Below are 27,235 nucleotides of genomic sequence, written 5' to 3'. Positions count from 1 at the left end.
GCCACTTGGTGCGGCAGCACTGGGCCGTTCCCTCAGGGACGAGCTGCTGAAATCTTGTGTCTTGCTCCCAACTCTTGCGCTGATGGGCACAGAGGCGAGCGGTGCTGCACGGTGGCTGCTACGGTCCTTGCAAGTGCTGGAGATCTTGGAGACAAGGATTTCTTAATTTAGGGCTTGATCCAGCAAAAGAAGGTGGCTGAGCCCTGTGCACTGCGGCATTCGGGATCACGTCCCTCTTTGGTGCTAGGTTTGGTGTGCTGTGAGTGCCTGCGGTCTAAATCAGATGTCAGACAAGCAGTCTCTTCTCCATGTTGGTGGGGACACCCGGGGAGAGCAGCGGGCTCCAGCCTGCAGACTCATCTCATCCAGAAGAAGGGAAAACCACTCTTGATTTCGGCAATGTTTAAAGTGGGAGGCACAGCTCACCATTCTGGGTTTTGGGAGGGGTTTCATGCTGTGCAGATGCTCGCAGGATCTCTGAGCGGATACTGGACACAAGCGGTTTCCTGTTGCTCTTCCAGCTTCAGCTGCAGGGTCTGGGACCAGCATCCTGCAGTGCTGAGCACGGGAGGGTAATTTCTGCAGTGGAAATTTTGCTCAGTGGAAAAAAGGAAAAAAAAAAAAAAAAAGGAAAAAAGAAAGAGGGAAGATGTGGGTACGCTGGTGCTGATTGTTGTTTTTTTTACTAACACGATGATGCTGGTCTCCAGGGCTCTAGGTTCCTACGACCCCTACAGGGGTGCGACAGGCCACAGAAGAGCCCCTGGGGCCGTGCTCCTTGTCCCTGCCTGGCTGGAGGCAGCAAGCACCGAGGCGGGGAAGAGATGGAATTGAGGCAACCACTGGTTAAGCGGCTAACGAGCTGTGCGGGAACTGGGCTGCTTACACTCCCAAACAAAAGCGCATGTGGAAACAGCTTGGGAGTGTGTGCTGATGAGTATCTCCTCTTTCCGACGCCCACTGCCACAGCAAGTTGTATTTATTTGGAGAAAGGAGTAAATTTCTTTTCCCCTCCAGGAACTATTGGTCCTGGGGAGAAACCACATTCCCAGAGTCGTCTCTTGTCGTCCTTCCATGACCCTCTTCCTCCGCTCCCTGGCACGGGGTCCTGGAGACTTCATTGCCTGCTTTTGATCCCTTCTGGTTTGAAGCTGTGTGAGCCGTGGCCTCAGAGACGTCGAGCCCCGGGGGGAGAGAGGGCTGGGGGCAGCGCAAGAGGCAGCGGGGACGTGGGAGGGGGGAGCGGGAAGGAAAATATTGAACTTGGTGTGAAAACCAGTGAAGCAAACAGGGAAGGCAAAAAGGGAAGAGTGTTAACTGCGGAGCGGAGGCCAGGAGGGGATGGAGCGGTGTGACCACGAAGGGAACTGTGTGAGTTTGTGCAGGGGGTTCCTCCGGGGTCCCAGCAGGCGGTGGGAGGCCACAGAGCCCCGACGCGCAGGAGGGCTTGTGGGGCCACGCGTGTGCGCCCACCCTGGATGCAGCACCTTGTACTTGTCGCAGCTGGGATGCTACGGCGAGGCATCGCGTCGTGGCCCGTACGGACCGCGAGCTCCAGCCCTCCCCGCTGATGCCCAGGGCTCCAGGCGGGGCCGGAGCATCTCACCCTCTGGGAGGATGCTCTGACCCACGGGGGCCGTAGCCCGGGGTCCCTGCGGGACCCCACGGAGCTCCAGCCCCTGCCCACGGGGTGGGGAGGACTCCAGCTCTCTCCCACGCAGGCTCCGGCTTTCCAGGACCGCTCCGAGCTCCAGCCCCTGCCCACGAGGGGGTGGGGGGGACTCCAGCTCTCTTCCACGCAGGCTCCCGCCCCGGGTGGGGAAAAGGGGGGGGGGGTGTGGAGGCGAGCCGATGCCCTCGGCGGGGCCGGGGCGGGGCGGGGCGGGCCGGGGGAGGCGCCAGGCCCGGCGGCGGAGCGCGGCGAGCGGGGGGAGGCGGCGCCGCCGGAGCCGCCCCGGGGGGCGGGGCGGCGGCGGCGGCGGGCGCGGAGCCGGAGCCCGAAAGCCCGGAGCCCGTGGCCCGGGGCCGGGGCCATGCGGCGGGCGGCGGCGGCGGCGTTGGTGCTGCTGGCGGCGGCGGCGGCGTTGAACGGCGGGGGGGCGGCGCGGAGCTGCCCCGTTCAGAGCCTGGGCTGTAAGTGCGGGGCCGAACGGCCCAAAGCACACGGCGGCCCCGCCGCTCCCCGGCGACGGGTGGTCTGCAGCGGCGGGGGGCTCCCGGTGCCCCCCGAACCGCGCCTGCTGCCCGACGGCACCGCCACGCTGTGAGTACCGCGGCCCCCCGGGCATCGCCCCCCAAGCTATCGCCACCCCCCCTACCCACCCCCCCCCCGCCTTGCGAAAAGGATGGGAGCCCACGCGTGGGTCGCGGCCAGCCCGCCCCGTGCCGCTCGGAGGCCCCCCCGGGGAGGAGGGGAGCTGGGGGGGGGGCTGGAGCAGCGGGGAGACCCCCGTACCCCCCCCCCCCCACGGCGGCTGGTACCGCTCCCCGGAGCCGCGCTCCCACGGGCGGGCAGGTGCTGGGGGGGCTAAGGGAGATGGGGGGGGGGGGGGGCAAAGCCCCGCGGTGTCGGGGAGCGCAGCTCAAACGGTGACTTTTTTCACTTATTTTGTCACTTCGGAAGGGAATCCGTCCCAACAAACGCGTTGCTCGGTTCTGCATAACTTTGTTTAAATTGCATGAAAGCGGGGTGTTGTGGCTATAGAATAACGGAAAGGACCCCGCTCTCCCCACGGCGCGGCAGCAGCGCGGGTTTAAAGTGTGGACGTGAGCTGGAAATCCAGGAAACGGGCTCCTTCTCCACGCTTCCCTCCGCAGGGTTTGCTGCCTGAGTGCTGGGAAGGATGTTTTTGTTTGAAAGTGGAAATATTTGCTGAAAAGAGATCGGGAGCAGTGAGCGGGTTTCGGGTTTGTGCAAAGGCTCTACAGCTGCCGCTTGCTTCCTAAAAACTTCCTCGCACCCTCGGTGCCGGGGAGGGTTGGGGTTTCGGCCGACGTTGGCAGCCGGCACGCCTGCTCGCTGCAGCAGCGGATTGCAGGGTTTATTTATAACTCCGGAGGAGATGTTTGAATTAAAATCTGGTTTGGAAGGCAGGGCCGGCAGTGCCGTTGCTGGAGGGAACGTCGCTTTTGCCCGGAGTGTCGTCCCGTGAGGGCGGCCGTGCCTGCTTGCCCTCCCGCCCACGCGAGCGTGCCCACGGCCTCGGCTCTCCACCTTCTGCTTCTCGGGTGGGTTTTGTCGGACGCTGCGGAAGATTGGGGCTGCGCAGGGCTGGGCTGGGGGCTGCCATGCTCCTGGTCCCGTCCACTCTCACGTGCTTGAACCCGCTCGGTCGCGTTGCCACTCACGCGCCGGAGTCGCTGCTATTTCTAAGCATCTCTTGGTTCTCCATGTGCCGTGCCGCTCGCTGCAAAGGGGCTTCGTTTTGGGGTGACGATGTCTGCTTTGTGAAAACGGGGTGGCTGTGAAGGGGACCCAGCTGACGCCACCGTCCCACACGTGGAGTGTGGCCGTGAAACATGCCTGTGCTGCGTGGGTGCCACGAGCAGGGTCTGAAGCGCGACGGTCGTAATAAAAGCGTAAATCATCCTGGAGCAGCAGCTCCGATGTGTGTCCTGGGCTTCCCTCGGTGGGGGGACGCTGGGGGGCTGCAGGGCAGGTGGAGGCTGGGCTCTCCAGTCACACTCTCCCTCGGACAGGCTTTGCTCTTCATTTATTTCCTCCTACAGCCCTTTCTTTTACGTCAGCCCCTCGCAAATACCCATGGGGACGTTTCGAGTCCTTTGTCAATCTGTATTTGGGAAAAGCATCCGATTAGTTGCCTGCTCTGGTGCTTTCTCCAGCGTGAGCGAGTGTGACCACAATGTTGAGCACGAGTTGAGCCCCACTGCAGCCCCGAGCCGGCAGAGCAGCCGAGGCGGGCTGTGTCCGGTGGGACAGGGCGGTTTGGAGCCGTCCGTGCCGGGTACGGCTCCCTTGGAGGGGCTGGGATGACCGTGCAGAAGCATTAGGGCATTACACGATCCCACTAAAACGTGACATGAAACCTACAGGCGTAGGCAGAAACCTACAAATATGCGGTGACCCTGGGCTCTGCTCTCGTGCAGTAAACATGATTTATTCTAAACCCTTTCCAGATGGAACAATCAAAACCAGAGGCTCCGGCTTCAGGAGAGTCTCCTGGAGCCGCTGGGGTGCGGGCAGGGAGCGGAGGAGTCAGCGGGGCCTGGGCATGTGGCAAGGGCTGCACGTGCCTTGGGGGACACCCCGCTGGGGACAGCCAAATTTGGAGCCCCACGGGTGAGCCGGGTTTGAGCAGGGCTCCTTTGCGTGCCCCGGGGATGCTCAGGCCCCGTCTGTGCCCCCGGCGATGCTCAGCATCACTCTTGTCCCAGTCGCAGGAAACACGTAATGTGTTTTGTGCAGAGCAACGCTTAAAAGCCGAGCCCTGTTCCAGTCTTCGTCCGGTCCGGCCTGGAAGCAGGCTTGCGTTAGCGCTAACGAGCAGCGCTGATGCTGCGCGTGGGGGGAGGCTCTTCCCAGCAGCTGCCGGCTGCTGTCCCGGCCGCAGCTCCGGCCTCCTGGGCGATGGCTGGGGACACGCGGGCGGCTGGAGGAGGTCGGGCGGCCGGAGGAGGTCTGCTGCCCTGCGGGTCCCTCACCCCGGCTCTTATTTGGCTTTTTCCCACACTCTCGGTTTACTTCTTTATTTATCTTTAATTATTAGGCCTGCGCTGAGGAATCCAAGGCTGCCTCTGCGGCAGCTGCTGCTTATTTACCCCCCGCGCCTGAGAAACACTCGCTGGCATCGCAGCCTGCGGATGGGCAGAGCAGGGGACGAGGGACGAGGGATGCCCGTGGCACCGGGGACCTGCCCTTCAGCCAGCGCTGGGCTCGGCCGCGGCGTCCCGGCATCCCGGGGGACGTGGCAGTTTTTCACGGCGAGCCGTCTGCCGAGCGGAGCCGCAGCTCCTTTTCTCTTCCCTCGGCCCCTCGCAGGGATCGCTGCTTTGGGAGAGAGCAAACCAGCGCCCGCAGATGTGGAGCTGCAGAAATTAACTCCATGTGGGGAAACCGCGGTGGCAGGGAACGGACCCGGCACGGCCGGGGGTGCTGGGAACCGGCGGCCCTGCTCCGTCCCGGTGATGGGTGCGACGGCCGGGGCTGTGGCGCTGGAGCCCCTCGAGCTGCGGGACGGTGGCAGGACAGGGAGCCCGGGCGCTTCGGTTCTTGCCTAAATATCCACAGCCGTGCCGGCCATCTCCTGCCGGTCTTTGGTCCTACCTGAGAAACTCGTGCCGTGGGGAGACCTGCAGCCAGTGGGTACGGAGCGGCCTGCCGGGACCGGTGCAGGCAGAAGTGCTGCCTTCATCACGGAGCAGGGAGTCGGCATGGGGACATGTGTGGGGTCCGGCTAGCAGGACGATGCTCACAGGGGTGCGATATCCCCGTGCAACCCCAGCAGACGTTACAAGGCGTGTGCTCTCTGACACCTGCCCCGTTTTATACCTAGAGGTTAATTCTTCCCCCCAGCTCGTCGCAGGGAGGAAGGAGGGATGCCAACCCTAACAGACCGACTTGTCACCCCTTTTTGAGTCGTAGCCCTGCAGAACTCACCCGGCTGCAGCTGTCTCAGCAGAGTTTGCACCGATGCAGCCTGGGGCACAGCGCTTCCCCCAGCCCCTCCATCGTGGTCCAGCCTCCCAGGACCGTGGTCTTCCCGTGGTTCGGGGCTGGGGGATTTGGCACCTCTCGGGGACTTCCCTCCGACGTGGCTGCGAGGTGCTGGGGCTCTGCAGACGTGTATTAACAAGGCTTTAATTCCCTCCCCCTCCAGCTGACCCCTGTGCTAATCGCCTAATGGAAAAAGCACTGTATCCCTAACGAGACGCAGATAGCCGCGCCGGCCGCGGCCAGCCCCGCTGTCACACGGGCGGGAGCCCAAACCTCTTCCAGATGTGGAATCCCAGCACAGGCCTCATTTATGTGCACAGCTTGATTGCACTGAAATTACAGATTGTCTGCAGGGAATAGAGGGCTTTGACTTATGACCAATTTCCAGTTCTACTTGAACTCCCCTCTCCGAGGCCGGTTTATCCTGGGCCCTGCAGATGGTTTCTTTCCCAAACCTTTTTCAGCTTTTTATTTGTTATTTATTGGGCTGCAGGTCCGGCAGATTTGGTTTTTTCCAGGGGCAGTGGGTTGCGGTGCTGCCCGGTGCGTCGGAGCACCCCGGCCCTGCCGCCCTGCGCCAGCTCTGGAGGTTTCGCCCTCTCTCCGGGGCTTATTTTTCCTGTGCTAACAAAAGCCGAGGGTTGGAACAATAATTTTCACCGTCCGAAATAGCCCGGCGTGACGCGAGGCTGGAGGCAACGCCCCGCGCACGTCGTGGGGAGGGGAAGAGCCCCCGAGCACCCAAACGAAGTGGGGCGGGGGTGGCCCCGGCCGTGTCGGGGGGTCTTCAGCCCCATTGGGGTGGGAGCTGCTGGGTCCACCTGGGATGCTGCCGCCTCCAGAGCCCTTCCCAGTGCCGGAGCCCTCAGCACCTCTCGCCAGCCCTGGGGCCCCTCTTTTCTCTTCCTAAAATCCCTCTGCAAACCGGCGAGCTCTGCTCGGGGCGCAGCCTGCGCCGTATCTGCTGCGAGCATATGCTTTGAATTAATGCACTTGGAGAGCAAAGCATAGCCGGCCTCCCCGCCCCCACCGCGGCCCCCCCTTATTAACCTCCGTGCCGCTGCCTGTGCCTTTCCCCTGCCTGCACGGGCTGGGGAGCCACCGTCTCCCCGCGTCCTTTTTTGGTTGGGTCCAGAGGAAGTTTATTGTTTCAGCAGCCCAGTTTCTGGAGCCGTTATTTATCCAAGTGGATTCCAGCACGCTTGAAAAAACAATCTTGTTTTTTTCGGTTTTGGCTCCTCTTTTTGAGGTGAAAAAAAGAAGAAGAAGAAGGGATCTCTCTATCTCTCTGCCTGCAGCCTCCTGAGGTCCAAGCCCCGAGAGCCCCAGCGCAGGCGGGCTGGAGCAGGGATGCTGAACCCCTTCCAAGGCTGAATCCCCCCAGGATGGGAGGATGCTCCCTCCCGCCGCCCGTCCGCCCCCGTCCCCACCACGCATCCCCCCATCGTTTCCGTTTGACTCGATCCTCTGGTCCTTAATCCCCGCATTGTCCGGAGAGACTTTTCCAGCCATCGCTCAATTAGCCGATTATTGTCCCAGTGGCGGGGCTGTCCCCGGCAGGCGATGGGAGCCCACCCACCCACCCACCGCTATGCCGGAGGGTCTCGGGGCGGCCGGGTGGACCGAAGGCGTCGTTTCGGACGGGAGGATGCTGGAGTGGCACGAGGGCGATCGGGCGTCGAGGGCTGGGGGTGCGCGCCGGGCGCATCGCTCCGAACCCGGCTTTGGGGGGTACCTCTTGGGGGGGGGGGCGTTTGCCGGCGCTGCCGAGGTGAGGAGTCCCAGCCTGGGCCGGAGCCAAGGCACGGCCGAGCGGCGGCTCTGGAGGAGCACAGCTGTGCTTTCATGGCCTGCCAAGCCTGCGGACGGCTGGGACGTGGGGGCATCGCGTCCCCTTTGCACCCCCGGCCCCGTGCGGACCCCGGCGAGCATCCGGGGAGCCGCCGCAACCCCTGCCCGGCACGCTCCCCAGCCCACCGGCGGCAACAGCCACCTTGGCCACGGCGAGCCGGGGGGATTGGGGGGCGGCGGGGTTTGCTTCCAGCCCCCCATCCCCTTTCCCCCCCCCCAGCCGATCCCTCCTCCTGGCCGGGTGCAGGAGCAGGGGCAGCTCTTGGAGTTTGAAATCCAGCTGAGGGGTTTGGGTCCAGCCCCGGTCCTGCGTGCCGAGGGCCGGGTCCCAGTGTGGGGCCGTGCTGCCCCAGTGCGGCTCGGGGGCTGCTCGCCCGTGACCCCCGTGCGCTGGGTCGGGGTGGTCTTGCGGACACACTTATTCCATTGTATTTTGGGGTTTCTGAGTTAATGTCCTGTAAGGGGATAATGCCGGGGACCCGCACACGGCTCTGCCGCCTGCAGACGCGCGGGAACGGAAAATCCTGTGGAGCCTGATGAGAACTTCCTGGAAAAAAAAAAAACAGAAAGCATTTTGGAACATAATATCCATAAAACTAGAGAAAACAAAATAAAACCGTGTTTGAGGATGTGAGTTGTAACGGGGGAGCGTGACCTGACTGGCTTCTACAGGATGGGGAGAAGAAGAGCCAGGGTGGCTACCCAGAAAAAGTTTTACCAGGAAAAAAACCTTTCAGTCAGATCGTTACTGTCAGTGCAATTTTCGTGTGCCGACCGCTCATTTTGGTCGAGGACCTCTTTTCCTTAAGGAAGGGCAGACCAGGCGCCAAGCAGCGGGGTGTCGCAGGGGTGGGCAGCTCGGGGTCCCCCCACACCGTGCCGGGGTCCCGGACATTCCCGTGCTCCCCGAGGGGCCGGTGGCTCCGGGGGTGGCTTCACCCTTGGCCAAAGCACCCCACGGGGAGGGTGTCCCACGGCTGTTTTCCCGGCCGTCGGCGGGCGGGTTGCTGGCCCGGCCGCCTGGCTGCAGATCACAGGGGAGGCCGATGGCATGGGGGCCGCGGGAGCGTTGCCTTTTAAGGCGGGGAGTTCTGTTTTTATGGCAGAGGCGCAGATGGTCCCAGGGGTCCGCGAACAAAGCGAGCATCCGCGGCATCGGGGCTCAGCCCTGGGCGGGGGGGATGGACCGGGGACTGCGTTCCCAGCTGGGCGCAGCTCTCCGGTGCGCTGGCTCCCCGATGCAGGCAGCCGGCTGCCTGCTCTCTGCTTGCCGTGTGCTGGCGGCATGTCCGTGGTTGTAACCCCCTGCAAAGCCCATGCCCTGGGAGGAGGCTTTGGCATAGCTGGGTCCAGCATGCCGGAGGTGCCCGGCCTCCCCCCCTGCCCAAAGGCTCCACGTGTCCTTGGCCATGCCGGGGACCCCCCTGCCACCCCGGGCCAGGGTGCAGGAGCAATCACGGGAGGTCTGAGACCGGAGTCTTCTGCGCTCGTCTAGTTTCTGCATTTGCAGCTCATGCAGCCCCAAGGACCATTTCAGCAGGGTCCGTCCTGCATCTCAACTTGGCCCCCAAGCCAGGGGGTTTCTTCTTGCCCTAAGCTTTAGCAGGGAGCCCCCGAGGTCCCCCCATGCGCGCGCAGCCTGCGGAGGCTTTGCCGGGTTGGGAAATCCGTTGCCGCTGGAATTAAAACCTTCTGGAGCCGTTGGGGCCGGCACGGCCTTGAGCAACAGCCCCCACCGACGACGTGACGGGGAATCAAGGCGCGCCGTGGGGCTGCCGTGCCTGGGAGCCGGGGCTGCTCCGGGAGCGATGCTGCTCTGGGAGCATCCCTGCTGCCCCCCCCGGCTCCGGGTGGGATCCCGGGGCTATGACCGCCGTCGATCGGCACCGGTGCTCGCTGCTGCAGTGCTGGGGTGAGCCAAGCCCTGCGAAAGCAGGGTCCCCGCAGGGAGGAAAGGGCGAGACACGGCCCTGGCCGCGACGGCTCCGGCCGCCAGCGTGTGGAAGCAATTTGCAGGCTGGCGGGGCTGCCGGACGCTTCCGCTCCCTGCCGCCGGCCAGGTCGCAGGGCCCCACGGACACGGCAGTGCCCGGTGGCGGCTCCTCATTAGCACAGGATGCAGCACAAGGTGTGTGGGGGGGGGGGGGGGGGCTGCCCCCCAACCCTTCCATCCCCACCACCCTTTGGGGGTTTGGCAGCTGCCCCCCGAGCCAGGTCCCGGTCCCGGTCTTGTCCGCTCCCCGGGCAGCCCCAATGCGGGAGCCCGGCCAGGGAGAACCGAGCGTGGCTGGTGACGGCTGCCACAGGCTGGGTGTTTGGAGGAGACGGAGCTCTGCAGCACACAGCCGCCATTCAGCCCGGCTGCAGAGCCCGCCCGTGTGTAAACAGCCCCGGCTCCGGCCCTCAATGAGCCCTTTTTTTCCCCCCGCGCCTCTCCTCTGGCCCGGGCTCCAGGGTGCCCTCCCGGCCCCGGCTGGCGGCTGCCCCCGCTCCGCTTTTGGATCACGTTTGCCAGCGGGAGCGTCGCCGGTGCCCACGCGGCCGCCCGGGAGCTCCCGGGAAGAACCTCTGCTCCCCGAGAGCCGGCTCCTGTCCCCGGGCCGGGTTCTGGCTCTGTTAATTGCCACTGAAGCGCTTTAATGAGCTTCTGGCTGAATTGTCGGGTGCTTGTGCCCTCCCTCCCTCTCCTGTTACCCCACAAGGGCCCCTTTGGTCAGCAAAGCTCTTTATTTTGGGATGAAATCTCAGTGCTGGGAGGCTCCCGGGATGGCCGCAATGCCGTGACCGCAGGGTGTCAGGCTGGTGGAGGGCAAGACCTGGGGGTGCCATGGGGTCCCCTCCTGACTGCAGGTCCTCGGGGTGCCCTCTCGGTATGGGTGCTGGGGTGGGGATCTCATCGCCCGCATGTGCAGCTCCTTGCACCCAGGCCCAGGTACAGGAGCGATGCCCCAAGAGCTGGCACAGCCCCGGGCACCTCCAGCCCGGTGCTGCCATGCGTGTGGACCACGGCACGGCATCCCGACAACGGCCGTTGCATCCTATGTCCCCACCCGGCCGTGCAAGCCTGTCCCTGAGACTTCACCATCGCCACCGTCCCGGCGGCACAGCCGGGGCTGCCACTTCTCGTGGCAGGTCTGGCCGTCCCCACTCGCCCTCCAGCCCCGCAGGTCACCGGGGCACGGACGGGGGCTGCCTGGCAGGTCGAGTAACGGGGCTTCCCCTCTTCCTCTGCTCTTCCCACAGGCTGCTGAGTAACAACAAGATCACGGTGCTGGAGAACGGCTCCTTCTTCGGGCTGCGGGCTCTGGAGAAGCTGTGAGTGCCCGGCGGGCGGCTGGGGGGTCATGGAAGGAGGGGTGGGCAGCAGGGTGCAGGCAGAGCTTCCATGGGGTGCGAGCAGGACGGGTGCCGGCAGCACCGTCTGGGTCCTGCTCCCGACGTCGCTCCCGGGTGCTGCAGCGGGGTTTGCTGCTGGCACCCACGGGCATCCCAGGGACCCCGGGAGCTATGCCGGGGCAGGAGGCAACGGGGGGGCCGCGCTCCGTGGGGGCCGGTATGAAAAGCGACATTGTCCCCCTGAACAAAGTCAACTTTCTTATCTCTCCATGAAAGGCATCTCTATGGAGGGAGCTGTAATAAGGGGAGATTTATGGCCCCCATATGGGTTTGATCTGTAGGTATGCAGGAGCGGGGACCAGCGCACTGAGGGCGTTTTGTTCCCCACCGCGGCCCCGCGAGGGTCTCGTGCATTCCTGCGCCGAGCGGGGCCGGGTGGGCTCCCGCCGTGGGATGCTCACCCGGCGTGATGGTGGCCCAGCTGCCGGCGACCACGGGCACTGTGCACCGCAGCCGGCTTCTTCCCTGGCATCCTCTGCGGCACACGGTTGTGGGTTCCCCTTCTGTTGGGTGGCGGGTCCCTGCCCCGCAGCGCCTGGCCTCGCGTTTTCCCGCAGGGCATCACTTTGGGTGCAGATGGGCAAGGCAGCGGGGAGGTGAAGGCAGCGGCAGGCAGGGGCAGGCAGCGTGCCCGGGGTTGTGGGGACCCCCCCGGGCAGGCACTGCCTGGGCCACTCTGCGACCGCACCGGCGCGTTCGGCCGGCGGCGGGTCCGGGGAGGGTTACAGCCCGGCTGAGGGTTTGGGACAGCCCCGGGACGCCGGCCCTATCAGCCGAGGGGCTTGTGGGGCTCGCTAGGGGCACCGGGACCCCCAACCGCCTGCGTTTCATTAGCCCGAACAAGGAAGCGTTTATTAACGCGGATCTTGTTCGAGTTACAGGGCACGCACCTGCCCCGACCCGCAGCAGAGCCCAACCGCTCCGGCGGGCACGGGGGCTGCGGGGCCGCACCGTGGGCCCCGGGGTGCACAGTGCCCACTCGTGGCATTGCTCTGGGGTGCGCAGCCTCCGGTGGGTGCCAGCCCCTGGGCAGCGTTCGGTGCACAGCGCTGCGCGGGGGGTGCACGGTGTCGGGTGGGGGTGCAGGCACCCCGGGGTGCACGGCGCCCGGTGCGTGGCACTGCGGTTGGGGTGCACGGCGCTGGGATGGGGAGCAGGCATGACAGAGCATGCGGTGCCTGATGCATGGCGTTGGGGTTGGTTTGGGATTTAAAAGCAGTGGAAATCCCCGTTTTAGGGGGGGGGAGTGGGAAGCGGGTCCTTGGGGACCCTGTGTCCCTGGAGTCTCCCATGGCGAGTCCTCCCCAACGCGGTTCCAGGCGTGGGGTCACCTCTTCCTGCTCCTGGCACCGAGCCTTCATTAACAGGAGGGATTAACATGCGCGCAGGCAGGGAGCAGCTGGGGCTGCCCTGGGCGCCGCGCTCACTGGGAAGGGCTGCGGTGGAGCCGGGGGGGCTGGCACCCCAAGGGGGACCGTGGTTTTGCAGCCCCCGGGGTGCCTGGGGTCCCCTTAAAAGTCTCCGTGCTCTGGGAGAGCAGCCACCCCATGTCACCTCCGGCTCACCTCTGCCGTGCCGAAACCCCACGCGGGTCAGAGGGGGAGCGCCAGCGTGTCTGGGGGGGGGCTGTAGGCAGCGCTCCCCCATCCTGGGCCGGCCAGCATCACGCTGCACCGCGCCTGATTGCTCTCGACAGGAGCCGTAATTGTTTTCATCGGGTCGGTTTGGAGCCGCGGCGCAGACATGCCCCGTGGAGGAACCGCGCTGGTGTGGCGGGGACGCAGCGGGGGCTCCGGGGCCCCTCGCTTCTCGTCCTGGGGCTCGTGGGGCCCCCGCCCACCCTGGCTGCCCACCGTGGGTGCTTCGGCATCCCAACGTGATGGGGAGAAACCCGTTCCCGGGGTCCTAGCGGTGTGCAGGGTGCCCCCACAGACCACCGCCCCTCCGAGCTCGCAGCTTGGCATCTCCAGTGATTTGTAGCGGCGTAATGAGATTAATGAGTCTGAGCGGGGCCGGTATGCAGCCGAGGCGGCCGCGCTCATTAGCGCAGCCCCGCTTGGGAACGTCCTGCCCTCCGCCCCGGCCAGCGCTTCCCCCCTTGGGGCTTCGGGGTGCGAGGGGGCTCGGCTGGGTGACAGCAGTGACGGGGATGGAGTCTGTCCATCTGTCCGTCTACACCGGGCTGCGGCGGGTGCTTCCGTGCACAGGGAGCTGCGTATGTGGCTGCGGGCTCAGCCCCGGCGTGCTGGGCTCCTTGCAGCTGCACTGGGCTGGATCAGGCCCTCCGTGCCGGGATTTGCTGCGCGCATCGAGGCTCGCTCCTCGGGGCAGGAGGCAGTTGCTTCGCAGGGTCCCCATGCGTGCATGGTGGCGGGGGGGGGGGGGGGGGGGGGGGGTCCCCGTGCACACGTGGCACTGTGCCGCTGCCGGCTCTCGTGCCTGCAGCACGTCACCCCGCCGGGGCAGGGGGAGGAGGGGGTCCGGGACCGGCGGAAACGCGAAGGCAAACAACTGCAGTGCCGAGAGAAGAGCCTTATCGTAAATCAGCAGCAGCAGCAGCCCCGGGCCCCCGGCCAGCGAGGAGGAAGGGACTGAGCGAGGAAGGCTCCCCGCGGGGCCGTGCGCTGGGCTGGCCGTGAGCCCCCAGTCCCAGCACGGTCCCCAGTGGGTCCCATCCATGGCCGGAGGTCCCCTGCAGCCCCCAGCCCCCGGCTGCAGGAGGACCCAAGCCAGGGGCGCTGAGTTTTGCCAGCGGACGTGTTTTGGCCGCTGCATCCCCGACTGCTGCGGGCCGTGCTGGTGGTGTGTGCTGGGCGGGTGTCCGGGACGCGGGGGTCCCTGGGGACCTCCGGCTGGGCCCCGGCGGGGATGGTCTCCCTGGACGTGTATGGACGGGTGTTTTCAGGATGGGTGTCTGCGGGATGGGTGTCTCCAGGATGAGTGTTTTCAGGACGGGTGTCTCCAGGATGAGTGTTTTCAGGACGGGTGTCTCCAGGATGAGTGTTTTCAGGACGGGTGTCTGCAGGACGGGTGTCTCCAGGATGAGTGTTTTCGGGACGGGTGTCTTCAGGATGAGTGTTTTCAGGACGGGTGTCTCCAGGATGAGTGTTTTCAGGACGGGTGTCTTCAGGATGAGTGTTTTCAGGACGGCTGTCTCCAGGATGAGTGTTTTCGGGACGGGTGTCTGCGGGACGGGTGTCTCCAGGATGAGTGTTTTCGGGACGGGTGTCTCCAGGATGAGTGTTTTCAGGACGGGTGTCTGCGGGACGGGTGTCTCCAGGATGAGTGTTTTCGGGACGGGTGTCTCCAGGATGAGTGTTTTCAGGACGGGTGTCTGCGGGACGGGTGTCTCCAGGATGAGTGTTTTCAGGACGGGTGTCTGCGGGACGGGTGTCTCCAGGATGAGTGTTTTCAGGACGGGTGTCTGCGGGACGGGTGTCTCCAGGATGAGTGTTTTCGGGATGGGTGTCTGCAGGACGGGTGTCTCCAGGATGAGTGTTTTCAGGACGGGTGTTCATGCAGCGGGTGTTGGCGTTGGCGGCGTTGGCGGTGCAGGTGAGCGGAGCTGTTCCTTCAGCACCGGCGCTCACCTGGCCCCTGTGCACACCTGCCTGCACTCCTGCCTGCACTCCTGCCCGCACACCTGCCCGCACACCCGGCCGGGCACCCGGCCATCGGAGCTGGCAGGACATGCTTTTGCCAATTGCAGGAGGTTGGGGAAGGCAGGCGTGGGCAGAGCTGTTGTGTTGGCCGAGCGGGGCCAGGATGATGCCGGCCGGGAAGGCGTCACACCGCATTTCTCTTCCCTTCCCCTGGTTTGCACCGAGGGGCCGTGCAGCTCCGCACCGAGCCCTGCCTGTTTGGGGTCAGCTGGGGACCCGCAGGAGCCACGTGTGTAAGTTTTAGTCTGGAAGCAAAGCATGTCTGCGTGTTTACGGTGTGCAGGCAGCATCGCCTGGGTTTCCTCTCCCTGCGTGGCCCCTCGCGTCTCACCAGTGGGACCCCCGCACCCGCCCGCACCCCAGGACTTTTGCAGGAGGGTTTGCACCGCTCCCCCATCCCGGCTGTCAGCTTGTAGCCTTGAAACAAGGGCTGCGGCTCACAAGGTGTCCCCAGTGCCGCACGCAGAGCGCACCCAGCAAGGAGCACCGTGGAGACCGCTATAAATAAACACGGCATTGCCATATGGATCCCATTTCCTCTCCCGGCCAGCACTGGTGCTCGACAGGAGCTGCCTTACCGGTCCCCTGGGCTGGACGGAGTGGCCAATGCCACCGGTGTTCCCCACCGTGATGGCAGCCACCCCGCACCGGCGCACGCCTGGCTTGCCTCTGATTAGATACGTGCCTTCAATCAGGCTAATAACCCAAACAAGCTTCCTGCGGGCCGCAAAGCCCTTTTGGGGCTATGCTGGCAATTGTAGCATGGTCTTATCCCGCACGCAGGAGATAACCCGCCGGGATACGGCTGCTCCGGAAACAATGCGCAGGAGGGATGGCAGCCCCCGCCAGCGTGCGCGGGCGTGCGATGCTCTGCTTTGCGCGCTCAGAGCGTGCGGAGGGGCTGGCATCCCCCCCCCCCCCCGCCCGCGAGCGGCGGGGAGCCTCGCGCCTTCCCTGCGCCCTTTGGAGAGATAACGAGAGGGAAATGGGACGGAAAGCTGCTAATGAGGCTCTTGCACGGGGTTTTGCAGCGCCTGGGGCTGCTGAGGAACCCGCGCGTGGGAGATGGAGGCTGGGAGGGCATGGGGCTGCTCTCGTGCCCTCGGCCCCACGGCGTTGGGTCTCCTGTGGATGGGGCTCCCCGCTGCACACCCTGAGGTCTGTGTCTGTCTCCCCGCAGGGACCTGAAGAACAACCTGATCAGCACGGTCCAGCCGGGCGCCTTCCTCGGCCTCCCGGAGCTGAAACGTCTGTAAGTGCCGGCGCAGCCCCCGAGGGAGCCCCCCGGGGCTGGCCCGGAGGGAGCGGGCACAACGGGGCGTCCCCAGCCCTGATGGCCCCTCCGCTTGCCTTGCAGGGACCTCTCCAACAACCGCATCGGCTGCCTGAGCGCCAGCGTCTTCCAGGGGCTCCCCAACCTCCTCAGGCTGTAAGTAGCTCCCCGGCGAGCCCCTGGCCAGCCCCGTCCCCTGGCTCTCGAGAGGAGCCCCCCGGGCTGCCCCGGGGCATCGCTGGCAGTTTTGCACCCCACGCTGCATCCCGAGGCCGGCTCCTACCCTTTGTCTCCGGCCGGCACGTTAAGGGGCTCGTTAAGCTGCGGCTGCCCCGTGCCCACCTTCGTCAGGTGCCGTGGTGGGGTGTGCGGGCACAGCGAGGGGCCTGGGAGGTGTTCCGTCTCCCGGCAGGTCCCCGGTCCCCTCCACGGTCCCCTCCACGCCGCCTTTCTCTTCTGTCCCGCAGGAACATGTCCGGGAACATTTTCTCCAGCCTCCCGCCTGGCGTCTTCGACGAGCTCCCCTCCCTGAAAGTCGTGTGAGTTTGTGCCCCGGGATTTTGGCACCCAGGGGCGTCCCTGCCGGAGGGTCTCAGGGCTGGTGACGTGCCCCGGCCCCGCGGGCGCCCCGTGACGCCGGCCCTTGCAGGGATTTTGCCACCGAGTACCTGACGTGCGACTGCAACCTGCGCTGGGTGCTGCCCTGGGCTCGCAACCGCTCGGCGCAGATCTCGGAGCGGACGGCGTGCGTTTACCCCCGGCACCTCCACGCCTTCCCCCTGCGCAGCGCGCGGGAGAACCAGCTCCGTTGCGGTGAGCCGGGGCCGGGGCGGGGGCGGCGGGGGCCGGCGGGGGCGCGGGCTCACCCGGCCGGCTGTGTCCCCCGCAGCGGGCGCCCCGGAGCTGCACACCCACCACCTCATCCCGTCGCTGCGCCAGGTGGTTTTCCAGGGCGACCGGCTGCCCTTCCAGTGCACCGCCACTTACTTGGACAACAGCACCCAGATCCGGTGGTATCACAACCGCGAGCTGGTGGAGGAGGACGAGCGGACGGGCGTCATCGTGGAGGAGAGCCTCATCCACGACTGCACCTTCATCACCAGGTCAGGGATGGGGATGGGGATAGGATGGGGACGGGGATGGGAATGGTGATGGAGATGGGGGTAGAGGTGGAGATGGGGACAGTGATGGAGCTGGAGATGGTGATGGAGATGAGATGGGGACAGTGATGGAGCTGGAGATGGGGAAGGAGATGAGATGAGGACACTGATAGAGATAGAAACAGTGATGGAGATGGGATGGGGATGGAGATGAGATGGGGACAGTGATGGAGATGGGATGGAGATGGAGACGAGGTGGGCATGGAGATGAGATGGGGACAGTGATGGAGATGGGATGGGGATGGAGATGAGATGAGGACAGTGATGGAGATGGGATGGAGATGGAGATGAGGTGGGCATGGAGATGAGATGGCGACAATGATGGAGATGAGATGGGGACAGTGATGGAGATGGGATGGAGATGGAGATGAGGTGGGCATGGAGATGAGATGGGGACAGTGATGGAGATGGGATGCGGACAGGGATGGAGATGGGATAGGGACAGCAAGGGCAACGAGATGGGGATGGGGACGGACACTCCTGGCTGCATGGCTTGCTGGTTTGCGGGTACCAAGTGCCATGGGTGGGATGCCAAGCGCGGGCCCCTCCTGTGCTTCATGGTGTGTGTCCCCACGTGTCCAAGCTTGGGGGACCGCTGCTGTGGGTTCGCTGTGGGGAAGACCCACTGTGCCAGCCCGTCCCCTCTGCCCGCAGCGAGCTCATCCTCTCCAACATCCACGTCTCTGCCAACGGCGAGTGGGAGTGTTCCGTCTCCACCTCCCAGGGCAACGTCAGCAAGAAGGTGGAGATCGTGGTGCTGGAGACATCCGCGTCCTACTGCCCTGCCGAGCGGGTCACCAACAACCGTGGCGACTTCAGGTAGGGACCGGCGGTGGCCTGGCCACAGGGTGGGTGCCGCGGCGGGGTGGGGGTCCGCGTGGTGCGCGCCACGTACAGCGTGAGCGGTGCGTGCCGGGGCGGGGGGCTCGCCGCAGGTGACCGGGCGTCTGGTAGCGATTAGTGGCTGCAGGGAGCGCGAGCGCTTTTGAAGGGTTTCCCGTGCCGACGGCGCAGCCCGGCTCCAGCAGCAGAGGTGTTGGAATTTCTCTGGCATGAGACGAAAGGCTCCGGGCGCCCGCTGTAACCCCAGCGGGGCCGTTACGGAATATAAATTACTGGTACAGTCAATGTGGCTTAAATTAGCGGTGCCCCCCCCTGCCGCCCGCTGCTTCCCTCTGTGCTGTGCTGAGCCGAGCGGGCTACAGGATTGGGGAGGGGGAGGCAGCTTTCTAGGGAGCATCGCCCTCAGCCCCCCTGGAGCCAAGGGGAGGCAGGAGCTTTTGGGAGGGATTTGGGGGCTGCGGTGCCCATGGGCCGTGGCATGGTGCTGGGGGCAGGGGGAGCAGGCTGGGGCGGGGTGTGGGTGCCCATCCGCAGCAGGAGGGGGCTGCTGGCGGCAAGTGCCCCGCGGTCACCGTCTGTCGGCATCCGCAGGTGGCCCCGCACCCTGGCAGGCATCACCGCCTACCAGCCCTGCCTGCAGTACCCCTTCTCCGCGGGGCCGGCTGGCGGGGGCTCGGCGGCGGAGAAGCAGGCATGGCGGCGCTGCGACCGCGCCGGGCGCTGGGAAGAGGGCGACTACTCCCACTGCCTCTACACCAACGACATCACCCGCGTCCTCTACACCTTCGTGCTGGTGAGCCGGGGACCGGGGAGGGGGGCTCGGCCGTGCCGGGGGGCTGGCGCAGCCGGTGACCGTCCCCCCCCCACCGTGGCCATGCCGCTCTGTAGATGCCCATCAATGCCTCCAACGCCCTGACCCTGGCTCACCAGCTCCGCGTCTACACGGCCGAGGCGGCCAACTTCTCGGACATGGTTGATGTCCTCTACGTGGCCCAGATGATAGAGAAGTTTATTGGCTACGTGGACCAGATCAAGCAGGTAACGAGCGCTGCTCCTGTCCCCTGCTTGCCCCAGTCCTACCGAGCGGTTTTGGGGTTGAAAAGCATGAATTAGGGTGTTTGCCGCTGGGGATGGCAGTAGCTCTTTGCGGAGCCGCTTGCTGTCCTCGCAGCTGACGGACGTGATCGTGGAGATGGCCAGCAACATCATGCTGGTGGACGACCACATCCTGTGGATGTCGCAGAAGGAGGAGAAGGCTTGCACCAGCATCGTCCGCTCCCTGGAGAAGATCGCTGCCCACACACTCAGCAGCAACTCCCAGCACATGGCGGTGGTGAGTGGGGGGCAAGGGGGGCTGCCTGGAGATGGGGGGCTGATGGGGGGGAGGAGGAGGAGGTGGTTGGGCTGCTGGTGTGGGGTCTGGCCTGTGCTGGGTGTCTCTGTCTGTGCTGGGGGGTCTCTCTGGTCATGCTGGGGGTCTCTGCCCGAGCTGGGGGTCTCTTGTTCATGCTGGGGGGTCTCTGGCCATGCCGGGGGGGTCTTTGGCCGTGCCAGGGCTGATGGGCACCCCGCGGCGCTGTGCCTGGCAGAACTCACGCAACATCGCCTTCGAGGCGTACGTGGTGAAGCCCGAGAGCTACGTGGGGCTGAGCTGCGTGGCTTTCCAGCGGCGAGACGGGGGTCCGGCTGGGCGTCCCCCCCCAGCTGAGCGGGGGGCCGAGCCCGTGCCGGACCAGCAGCTGAGGCTGCGCTGCACCACAGGGCGCCCCAATGTCTCCCTGACCAGCTTCCACATCAAGGTATGGGGAAGCCGGGGGACTGGGGGGGGCGGTCCTGGGCAGGGGAGACTTGGCCCTTGCTCACCAGTGACCATGCACCCGCAGAACAGCATCGCCCTGGCCTCCATCCAGCTGCCGCCCAGCCTCTTCGCCAGCCCCGTCCCGTCCACGCCGCTGGCCGACTGCAAGCTCCAGCTGCTGGTCTTCCGCAACGGCAAGCTCTTCTGCAGCACGGGCAACTCCTCCCGCTTGGCCGACGATGGCAAGCGCCGCAGCGTGGCTACGCCGGTCATCTACGCCGGGACCTGTAAGGGCTGCCTGTTATCGGGGGGGCTGGGGTGCCCCATGTGGGGCTTTTCTTGGGGGATGGAGCTCCATGGGGGTCCTTGGGTTGTGCCCTGGTGCTCCTGCAGAGCAAAGCCATCCCTGGGGGTCTTCATGGGGAGGTGGCAGCGTGCTTATGGGATGCCGTGGGGGGGTCCCCTATGCCCAGCGCCCTTTGAGGGTGCAGGCAGAGGGGTGCCTCTCGTCCTGCTGACCAGATTTCTCTGTTGCTGCAGACGGCTGCGGAGTGGGAAACCTGTCAGAGCCGGTGGCCGTGTCGCTGCGGCACCCCGGGGAGGGTGCGGACCCGGTGGCCGCATACTGGAACTTCGAGGTGCTGGGGGGCATGGGGGGCTGGAGCGCCGAGGGGTGCCAGCTGGCCGCCCGGGAGCCCAACGTCACCTCCCTGCACTGCCGGCACCTCAGCAACGTGGCTGTGCTCATGGTAGGTGGGGGGTGAGCAACGGCGTTGGGAGCCTTGCCCGGGGCAGGGGTGCGGAGCCTGAGGGCTGCCAGGGGGGTGGTGGGGTGGGATGGGAGGACGGGGACGGGTGGCGCGGGGTCTGACGGGCTGTGCTGTGCTGTGCAGGAGCTGAGCGGTTTCCCCAGCGAGGCGCGAGGCGCGGTGGAGGTGCTGCACCCGGCCATGTACACTTGCACGGCCGTGCTGCTGCTCTGCCTCTTCACCACCATCATCACCTACATCGTCAACCATGGGTGAGCGAGCGTCTTGGTGCCAGCCTTGGCCGTGGTGACGGTTGGAGGGGCTGTGCTTGGGTGGGTGTCTCTGTGGGCAGCTGGAGGAGCTCCCCAGTTGCTGCCAACGGCTGGGAGGAAGGTGTGCGGGGATGGCTGTCTGGGGGATGACCATCCAGGGGATGGCCCTTCGGGAGATGGCCCTCCAGGACGTGGGTTTTGAGGAGGTGGCCCTCCAGGAACGTGTTGCCTGGCAAGTGGCACTGCCACAGGAGCCGGTTTGGGGCGATGGCTGGATGCGTCCTGCCTTTATGGCAATGGGGGCCTTGGGCTGGTTGGCTGTGTCTTGTCCTGCAAGGTGAGGCATGGAGGAGGTGAGTGGGACTTTGAGGGTGGGAGTGAAGACCCCCTGAGACCTCGTTGGGTCAGAAATGGTGAACAGCTGGGGCTCAGGGATGGGATCGCCCCATACCTGGGGCCAGTGAGCCCCCAGGCGAGGGGACAACGGGGCGCTGGGCAGCGGAGCGGTGGGGTGGACAGGAGCGGGAGGGCCTTCCCTCTACAAAAGCAGTGCCCCATGAGCGAGCGGGATGGAGTGAACAGGGCACTTAGCAAAGGGCAGGAGCAGGGCCAGCAGTGCTGCCAGAGCCTCATCCCAGGCCGGTGCTGGGCTCCCTCCAGGGGCAAAGACTCTCCACCGCTCCTCCACCACCCCTGCAAGGCAGCAGCGAGCAGAGCGCAGCAGCGGGTCCTGCGCAGAGCCCCGGGTGCAGCAGCCCCCCCCCCACTGCCCCAGTTAACACCGAGCCCACCCTCCGCCCCCCGACCAGGATGCAGAGGGGTCCAGGGCAACAGTCGCTGCATGAGCCAGGGTGAGACCGTCTCAGCAGGCCACTTACTTACCAACAAGCTGCCTTCTTTAAAGCGAAAAGAACACAGCAATAGTTATATCTAACACTTAACGAGTACTTGATGAGACGCACATAAGGCCAAAGTAAGAGCCTTCCGCTCTAAGTGAAACAAACAGTAACGAAGCCGAGTATTGCTCTCGGTCCACATCTGTTACCCTGTTGGAAGACCCCAACAGGAACGATTATATCTAACACTTAACAAGCACTTAATGAGATACATATAAGGCCAAAACATTCCTCTTACTATAAGTGAAACAAACACTAATAAAGTCAATCAACATTGTTAGCTAAATCTATTATCTATTTCTCAGGAAGAACCCAATAATAAGTGTTATATCTAACAAGTACGTAATGAGATAAATATAAGGCCACACCATTCCTCTTATAATAAGTGAAACAAACACTAACAAATTCAAGCAGCATTATTAGCCCACATCTATTACCATTTTCTCAGAAAAAAACCCCAATAATAAGTATTATATTTAACACTTAACAAGCACTTAATGAGATGCACAGAAGGCCAAACCGTTCCCCTTACTGTAAGTGAAACAAACACTAACAAAAAGTTAAGCAACACTATCGGTCCACATCTAGCTATCACCTATTTGGAAGAACCCAACAGTAATTATTATATCAAATACTTAACAGTACTTAATGAGATACATATAAGGCCAAAGCATTCAATTTATGATAAGTGAAACCAGTATTAACAGTTAAAGCCAAACAACACTATCAGTCCACATCTAACTACTACCCAGTTGGAAGAACCCGATAATAATTATAATATCTAACACTGAACAAGTACTTATTTAGATAACTGTAAGGCCAAGCCATTCCTGTTGCTATAAGTGAACCAAACACCAGCAAAGCCAAGCGGTGCTATCAGCCCACGTCTCGCGATGGAAACGCGATGCTGCCCAGCCAAAGGCAGGAACAACCCAGAGCCAAGGGCACTAGAAGAGCATCCCTTCCCTCCAGCCCAGCTCCTGCCGTCCCCTTCCCTGCGTCCCAGCACCGGTGGCTCCCTGCCGAGAGCCCCGTCATGGACACGTTGCCAGCAGCTACGAGCAGTCCTTCACCCACATGCATGCACTTACTTATGTGCGCAGCTTCTTTATCAGCCATACTCCGTTGCCTGGCTGGGGACAGGCTGTGTCGGAGCATCCCTCCAGAGCAGCGGAGGCAGGATTTGTGCTGGCAGGAGCTGCGGCTCACTCACATGCCGCAAATAACTGTCCGTCTCGGGGCCGGGCAGGAGCTCACGGGCTCCCGTTGTGCCTCTCTTCCAGCACCATCCTCATCCCGCGGAAGGGCTGGCACATGCTGCTTAACCTCTGCTTCCACATCGCCATGACGGCCGCTATCTTCGCGGGAGGCATCACCCTCACCGGCTACCTGATCGTCTGCCAAGCGGTTGGTACCAGGGGAGAGGGAACAGCCACCGCACGCCGCCCGGGGCTGCTTTGCAATTTGCAGAGCCGAGCACGGCGAGGTTTCACCCCGCCGAGACCTGCAGGACCGTGACCGGTGGGGACGCAGCCGTGTCTGCAGCATCTCCCTTCCCGACCATTGCCTCTGCCCCGCAGGTCGGCATCATCTTGCACTACTCCTCCCTCTCCACCCTGCTGTGGATGGCCGTGAAAGCCCGAGTGCTTTACAAGGAAGCGACCTGGAAGGCACCGCAGCAGCCGGACGGGGAAGCATCCCAGCCGGCCCCCAGACCCATGCTACGGTACGAATGCCCCTTCCCCTCGCCCCGGCCCCACGGGGGAGCAGGGAGCCGGGGGAGCTTCCCCTGCCCCACGTCCAGAGGCCGGGCAGGACTTGCTCTGCCGTACAAGCCCATTCCACCCGCAGCCGTGCCGCGCTCTCCTGAGGGCTCGCTCCGGGTGTGTGGTGACACCGTCCCCCTCGTGCAGGTTCTACCTGATCGCCGGCGGGATCCCCCTCATCATCTGCGGGATCACAGCAGCCGTCAACATCCACAACTACCATGACAACAACCCCTAGTAAGTGTCCCTGCTCGACCATGCCTTCCTCCCCAAAACAGGTGGCCTTCTTCCACCTGGGCAAGGGGAACCAGCAGTGCCAGGAATCCAGGCAAGCTTGGGAAAGGCTGGTGAGATCTTTCCCAAGAGCTATCCCTATATTGGGAAAACAACAGCCAGGCAGCCAGCGTGCCTCCGCAGAGCCCGTGCCATCGTGCCGGGGAGGCTGAGCATCACAGTACCACGATGCATGGCTGCCGGCTGCACAGGCACCCAGGTCTCGCTCATCAAAGCCCCTTTCCTCCCGTACAGCTGCTGGCTGGTGTGGCGGCCCAGCTTGGGGGCATTCTACGTCCCCGTGGCTTTCATTTTGCTCGTCACCTGGATTTACTTTCTCTGCGCCGGGCTCAGCCTCCAGTGCCGACCGTCGCGCCGGAAAGACGTCCCCGAGCCGCTGGAGCCGCCACCGCGGCTGGGGGGTACCGGTGACCTCCTGACAGACTCCGGGTCCATCTCGGTCACGCTGAACTCAGGGCCGCCCTGCCCCGAGGCGGATGGCGTCTACTCTCTGCAGGTGCAATTCTGGGCGCTGGTGACCACCCACGCCTTGTACATCGCCCTGTGGACGTTCGGCGCCATGGCCGTGTCCCAGCGCTGGTACCTGAACGTCGTCTTCAGCTGCCTCTACGGCGTCACCGCCGTGGTGCTGGGATTCTTCATCTTCATCCACCACTGCGTCCGGCGCCGGGACGTCCTCAACTCCTGGTTCTCCTGCTGCCCCTCCTACAGGAACGCGCTGCCCATGCAGGCGTACGTCCACCCCGGGCTGGTGCCGGAGGACGGCTCGCAGGTCTTCATCGGCTGCGACCCAGAGGCGGCTCACTCCGCTGCCTCCTCCTCCTCCTCGCCCAGCAGCGCCAGTTCGGCCGGGGGCCGCTGCAAGCTCACCAACCTGCAAGTAGCCCAGAGCCAGGCGGACGCCCGCCCGGCCGCCTGCCCGGAGCCGGACCCCACTGATGGCAAGATCACCGGTGCCAGCAGGCACACCAGCAACCTCCACGGCCGCAGGAACCACCGGGGCAGAACTAAACCCTGCCGGGACGGGAAGCATCACCGCTTGAAAATGCTGCGGGGCCCCTCCTCGGAGCAACCCTCCAGCGAGAGCGGGAGCCTCCACAACAGCCACTCCGAGAGCTACCACAGCGGCAGGAACAGCCCCGTCAGCAGTGGCCGTGCGGGGCCACGGCCCCCCCAGGATGGGGAGACGGTGCCCAGCCAGTCGGAAGGCAGCGACGGCGGTCGGCGGGCGCCCGACTTTGCCGAGGCTCGCCGGAGAAGCGCCAGCAGGGACAACCTGCGGCAGGCCAGCGCCGCCGAGAAGGAGGCGAAGCGCCGGTCCTACCCGCTCAACGTGGCCAGCCATAACGGCGGCTTCAAGGGCAGCAAATATGACATCAACCTGGCCAGCGCCGACAGCGTGGCCGGGATGAAGACCGGCCTCTGGAAGAGCGAAACCACCGTGTAAAGGTGGGGAAGGACCAGATGGCCGCAGCACCGCAGCATTTTCCTCTGGGAGCCGCGGCCGGAGCCGCTCAGGGCATCTGCGAAGAGGCGACGCTGCGGGAATCGCCACGTGCACTAGTGGGGACGGGCGGCATGGCCGGGGGCTCCGGCTCTCCCCGGGTGGAAGGCGATGCCGAGCCCGACCCGTCCCCTGTGGAGGCTCAAAGCTTCCCACGGCAACGCCGGGATCTCGATGTGAAAGGCAATCCTTGCTCTTCAGCAGCCTGAATTGCAGCCGTACTTTAATCACTCCTGCATGTCACTTAAGACTGATCCTAAATGCTATTTTATAATATACAGAGGAAACAAATGTCTATTTTTCAAAGCTATATTATTGAATGTATATATGTATAGACAGATCAGTAAGTAAGTGATGCGAGTGCCTCGTTACCAACCAGTGTTCTCCGGGAGCGGGCATGCCCCCGGGCGCTTTGGCAATAGCCCGCTCGTGCCACGACTGCAATATTCCCGCCGAGGGGACCACACCAAGTGCCCTTTACGTACAGGCACTGTAGCACCGATGCCTGTGTGACCCCAGCCTGAGCAAGCTGCTTCTGAGCAAGTCAGAGAGCAGCTTCTCCGTCTGAAACGTTTTTACATGCAAAAGTTTTTATCCGCGTGTGTTAGACGCCAGCGTTCAGCCCTGTGGGTTACGCGGCTGCCAAAGTAAAAGCCATATTGCAAAGCAAGCACAAGGTAAGAGGAGCCTCAGCTCCAAGGCGAGGCGATTGTCTGCACTGTTCTAATGCCAGACACTAAAATCACGGCCAGAAAAGGCTCCCAAGCCCTCAGAGGCATAAGCTATGCAATGGGGTGGGCTGGCAGAGCCGTGCTGCTGCCGGAGCCGAGACTGACCCTCTCCACCAAAGCACCAAAGAGCCGAGCTGTGGGCAGAGACCCAAAGCAGGTCCTCGTCCTTAACCCAGGGGTGCACGCTCAGAAAATACTTGGGTTTACTCTTAGGAAGGCAGAGAAACCTCCCAGCTCCCGGCCCCGCACTTGTGTAAGATGAAACTGCCGGGGAGCAGGGGCCGTTCCCGGGAGAGCAGGAGAACAATGCCAATTAATTAGGGACCTTCCTTGGACAGTTAACAGGATATGTTCAAAGGGCTGGAACTTGGATAAGCACTTATTTTTCCCCATTTAAAAACAAGTCCCCTCTTTTTTCTAGCATGCATATAAAAAAGCCACACTGCAGACAGCAGCAGGCTCTGGGAGCCGTCCCCTGCCAGGTCTTGAAGGTTTCTTAAAACAAGAGAAGGTTGCTTACCCTGCAGCCAGGCAAGGAGCACCCCATCACTGTGCTGGTACGGTACAGCTCTACCTGCTGCCTGCCCCTGCCCACACTGGACCGGGGCTGTATTTCACCCCTCGTCCAGCATTGAGCCCGGCTGACGCCAACCCCAACTGTAAAAGTGATGCAGAGGAGGTGGGATGGGAGCCTGGTGCCTCCTCTGCCCTTTCCAGCCTCCCCTTGCCTCAGTTTCCTCCTGTGTGCAAATGAGTTTAATTATTTAGCTACCTCCCGAGGGGTCACCAGGACCAGGCAGGGGCCAGCGGGGAGGGGGAGCCACAGGCAGTGGAGGAAAAGGCACTTAATGGTGGATTTGTCTCACCTGCAGAAACCGTGGGGGAACCCTCACCCCGCAGGGCAGGGGCAGCCTGGACTTAATGCAGTTCTGCCGCTCCCCACCTGCCTTGACTTCTCTGCCCAACCGACAGCTTAAACCACGTTTCACTGCACCTGGTTATTTAATACAATTTAAATCCTTATTGTGGATACTGCAGCCTACACGGTCTTGCTGATGCTGAGTTGTTATATATGCTTGCTGCACTGTGACAGTATTATATAAAAAGCTTTGTATTATTAATTACTTTTTTTTTGTCTGTTTACATTACAAGCAAATGACATATCAACAGAGAGCTTCTTGCAATATACGTGGGGGAGGGAGGGGAAAGTATGCCAAAGAAATGTCTTTAAAGGGGTCTTTTTGCATTTTTATATAAATAGAATGTTTCTAGCAGATATGTTTTGTTTAATATATTAAAGATTTGCCAATCTGTCAAGATTTACTGTTATTTCTCGCAGACTTCGTGTTCAAATACAACAGGTCAC

The 27,235-nt window shown here is 63.5% G+C and overlaps 1 protein-coding gene across 3 annotated transcripts; it reads left to right on the top strand.

Annotated features, from left to right (window-relative positions):
* The first annotated feature begins 1,997 nt into the window (after positions 1-1,997).
* On the top strand, positions 1,998-27,182 carry ADGRA2 (adhesion G protein-coupled receptor A2). 3 transcript variants are annotated; one of them, XM_030035494.2, is made up of 19 exons: positions 1,998-2,263; positions 10,769-10,840; positions 15,764-15,835; positions 15,941-16,012; positions 16,324-16,395; positions 16,506-16,669; positions 16,746-16,959; positions 17,671-17,835; positions 18,451-18,652; positions 18,748-18,897; positions 19,031-19,192; positions 19,449-19,658; positions 19,743-19,944; positions 20,198-20,406; positions 20,551-20,678; positions 22,858-22,981; positions 23,155-23,300; positions 23,488-23,577; positions 23,869-27,182. In XM_030035494.2, the coding sequence occupies exons 1-19, from the start codon at positions 2,034-2,036 to the stop codon at positions 25,079-25,081; spliced, it is 3,897 nt and encodes a 1,298-aa protein (XP_029891354.1). In that variant the 5' UTR covers positions 1,998-2,033; the 3' UTR covers positions 25,082-27,182. The 3 variants fall into 3 exon arrangements, with proteins under 3 accessions (XP_029891354.1, XP_029891356.1, XP_029891355.1); XM_030035496.2 differs by lacking the exon at positions 1,998-2,263 and adding an exon at positions 10,312-10,375; XM_030035495.2 differs by lacking the exon at positions 1,998-2,263 and adding an exon at positions 10,437-10,657.
* The last annotated feature ends 53 nt before the right edge of the window (positions 27,183-27,235 follow it).

Source organism: Aquila chrysaetos, chromosome 13, assembly GCF_900496995.4.
Source record: "Aquila chrysaetos chrysaetos chromosome 13, bAquChr1.4, whole genome shotgun sequence".
In the NCBI taxonomy this organism is placed as follows: domain Eukaryota; kingdom Metazoa; phylum Chordata; class Aves; order Accipitriformes; family Accipitridae; genus Aquila; species Aquila chrysaetos.
The sequence above is the reverse complement of the archived record's forward strand: the minus strand, read 5'-3'. Positions and strand labels throughout refer to the sequence as shown.

Excerpts from the sequence above, each read along its gene's own strand:
- ADGRA2 (XM_030035494.2), top strand. The coding sequence starts at position 2,034 with ATGCGGCGGGCGGCGGCGGCGGCGTTGGTGCTGCTGGCGGCGGCGGCG. Across the intron at positions 16,013-16,323 it reads CTCCCCAACCTCCTCAGGCT|GAACATGTCCGGGAACATTT; the intron begins GTAAGTAGCTCC and ends TCTGTCCCGCAG. Across the intron at positions 19,945-20,197 it reads GGTCATCTACGCCGGGACCT|ACGGCTGCGGAGTGGGAAAC; the intron begins GTAAGGGCTGCC and ends CTGTTGCTGCAG.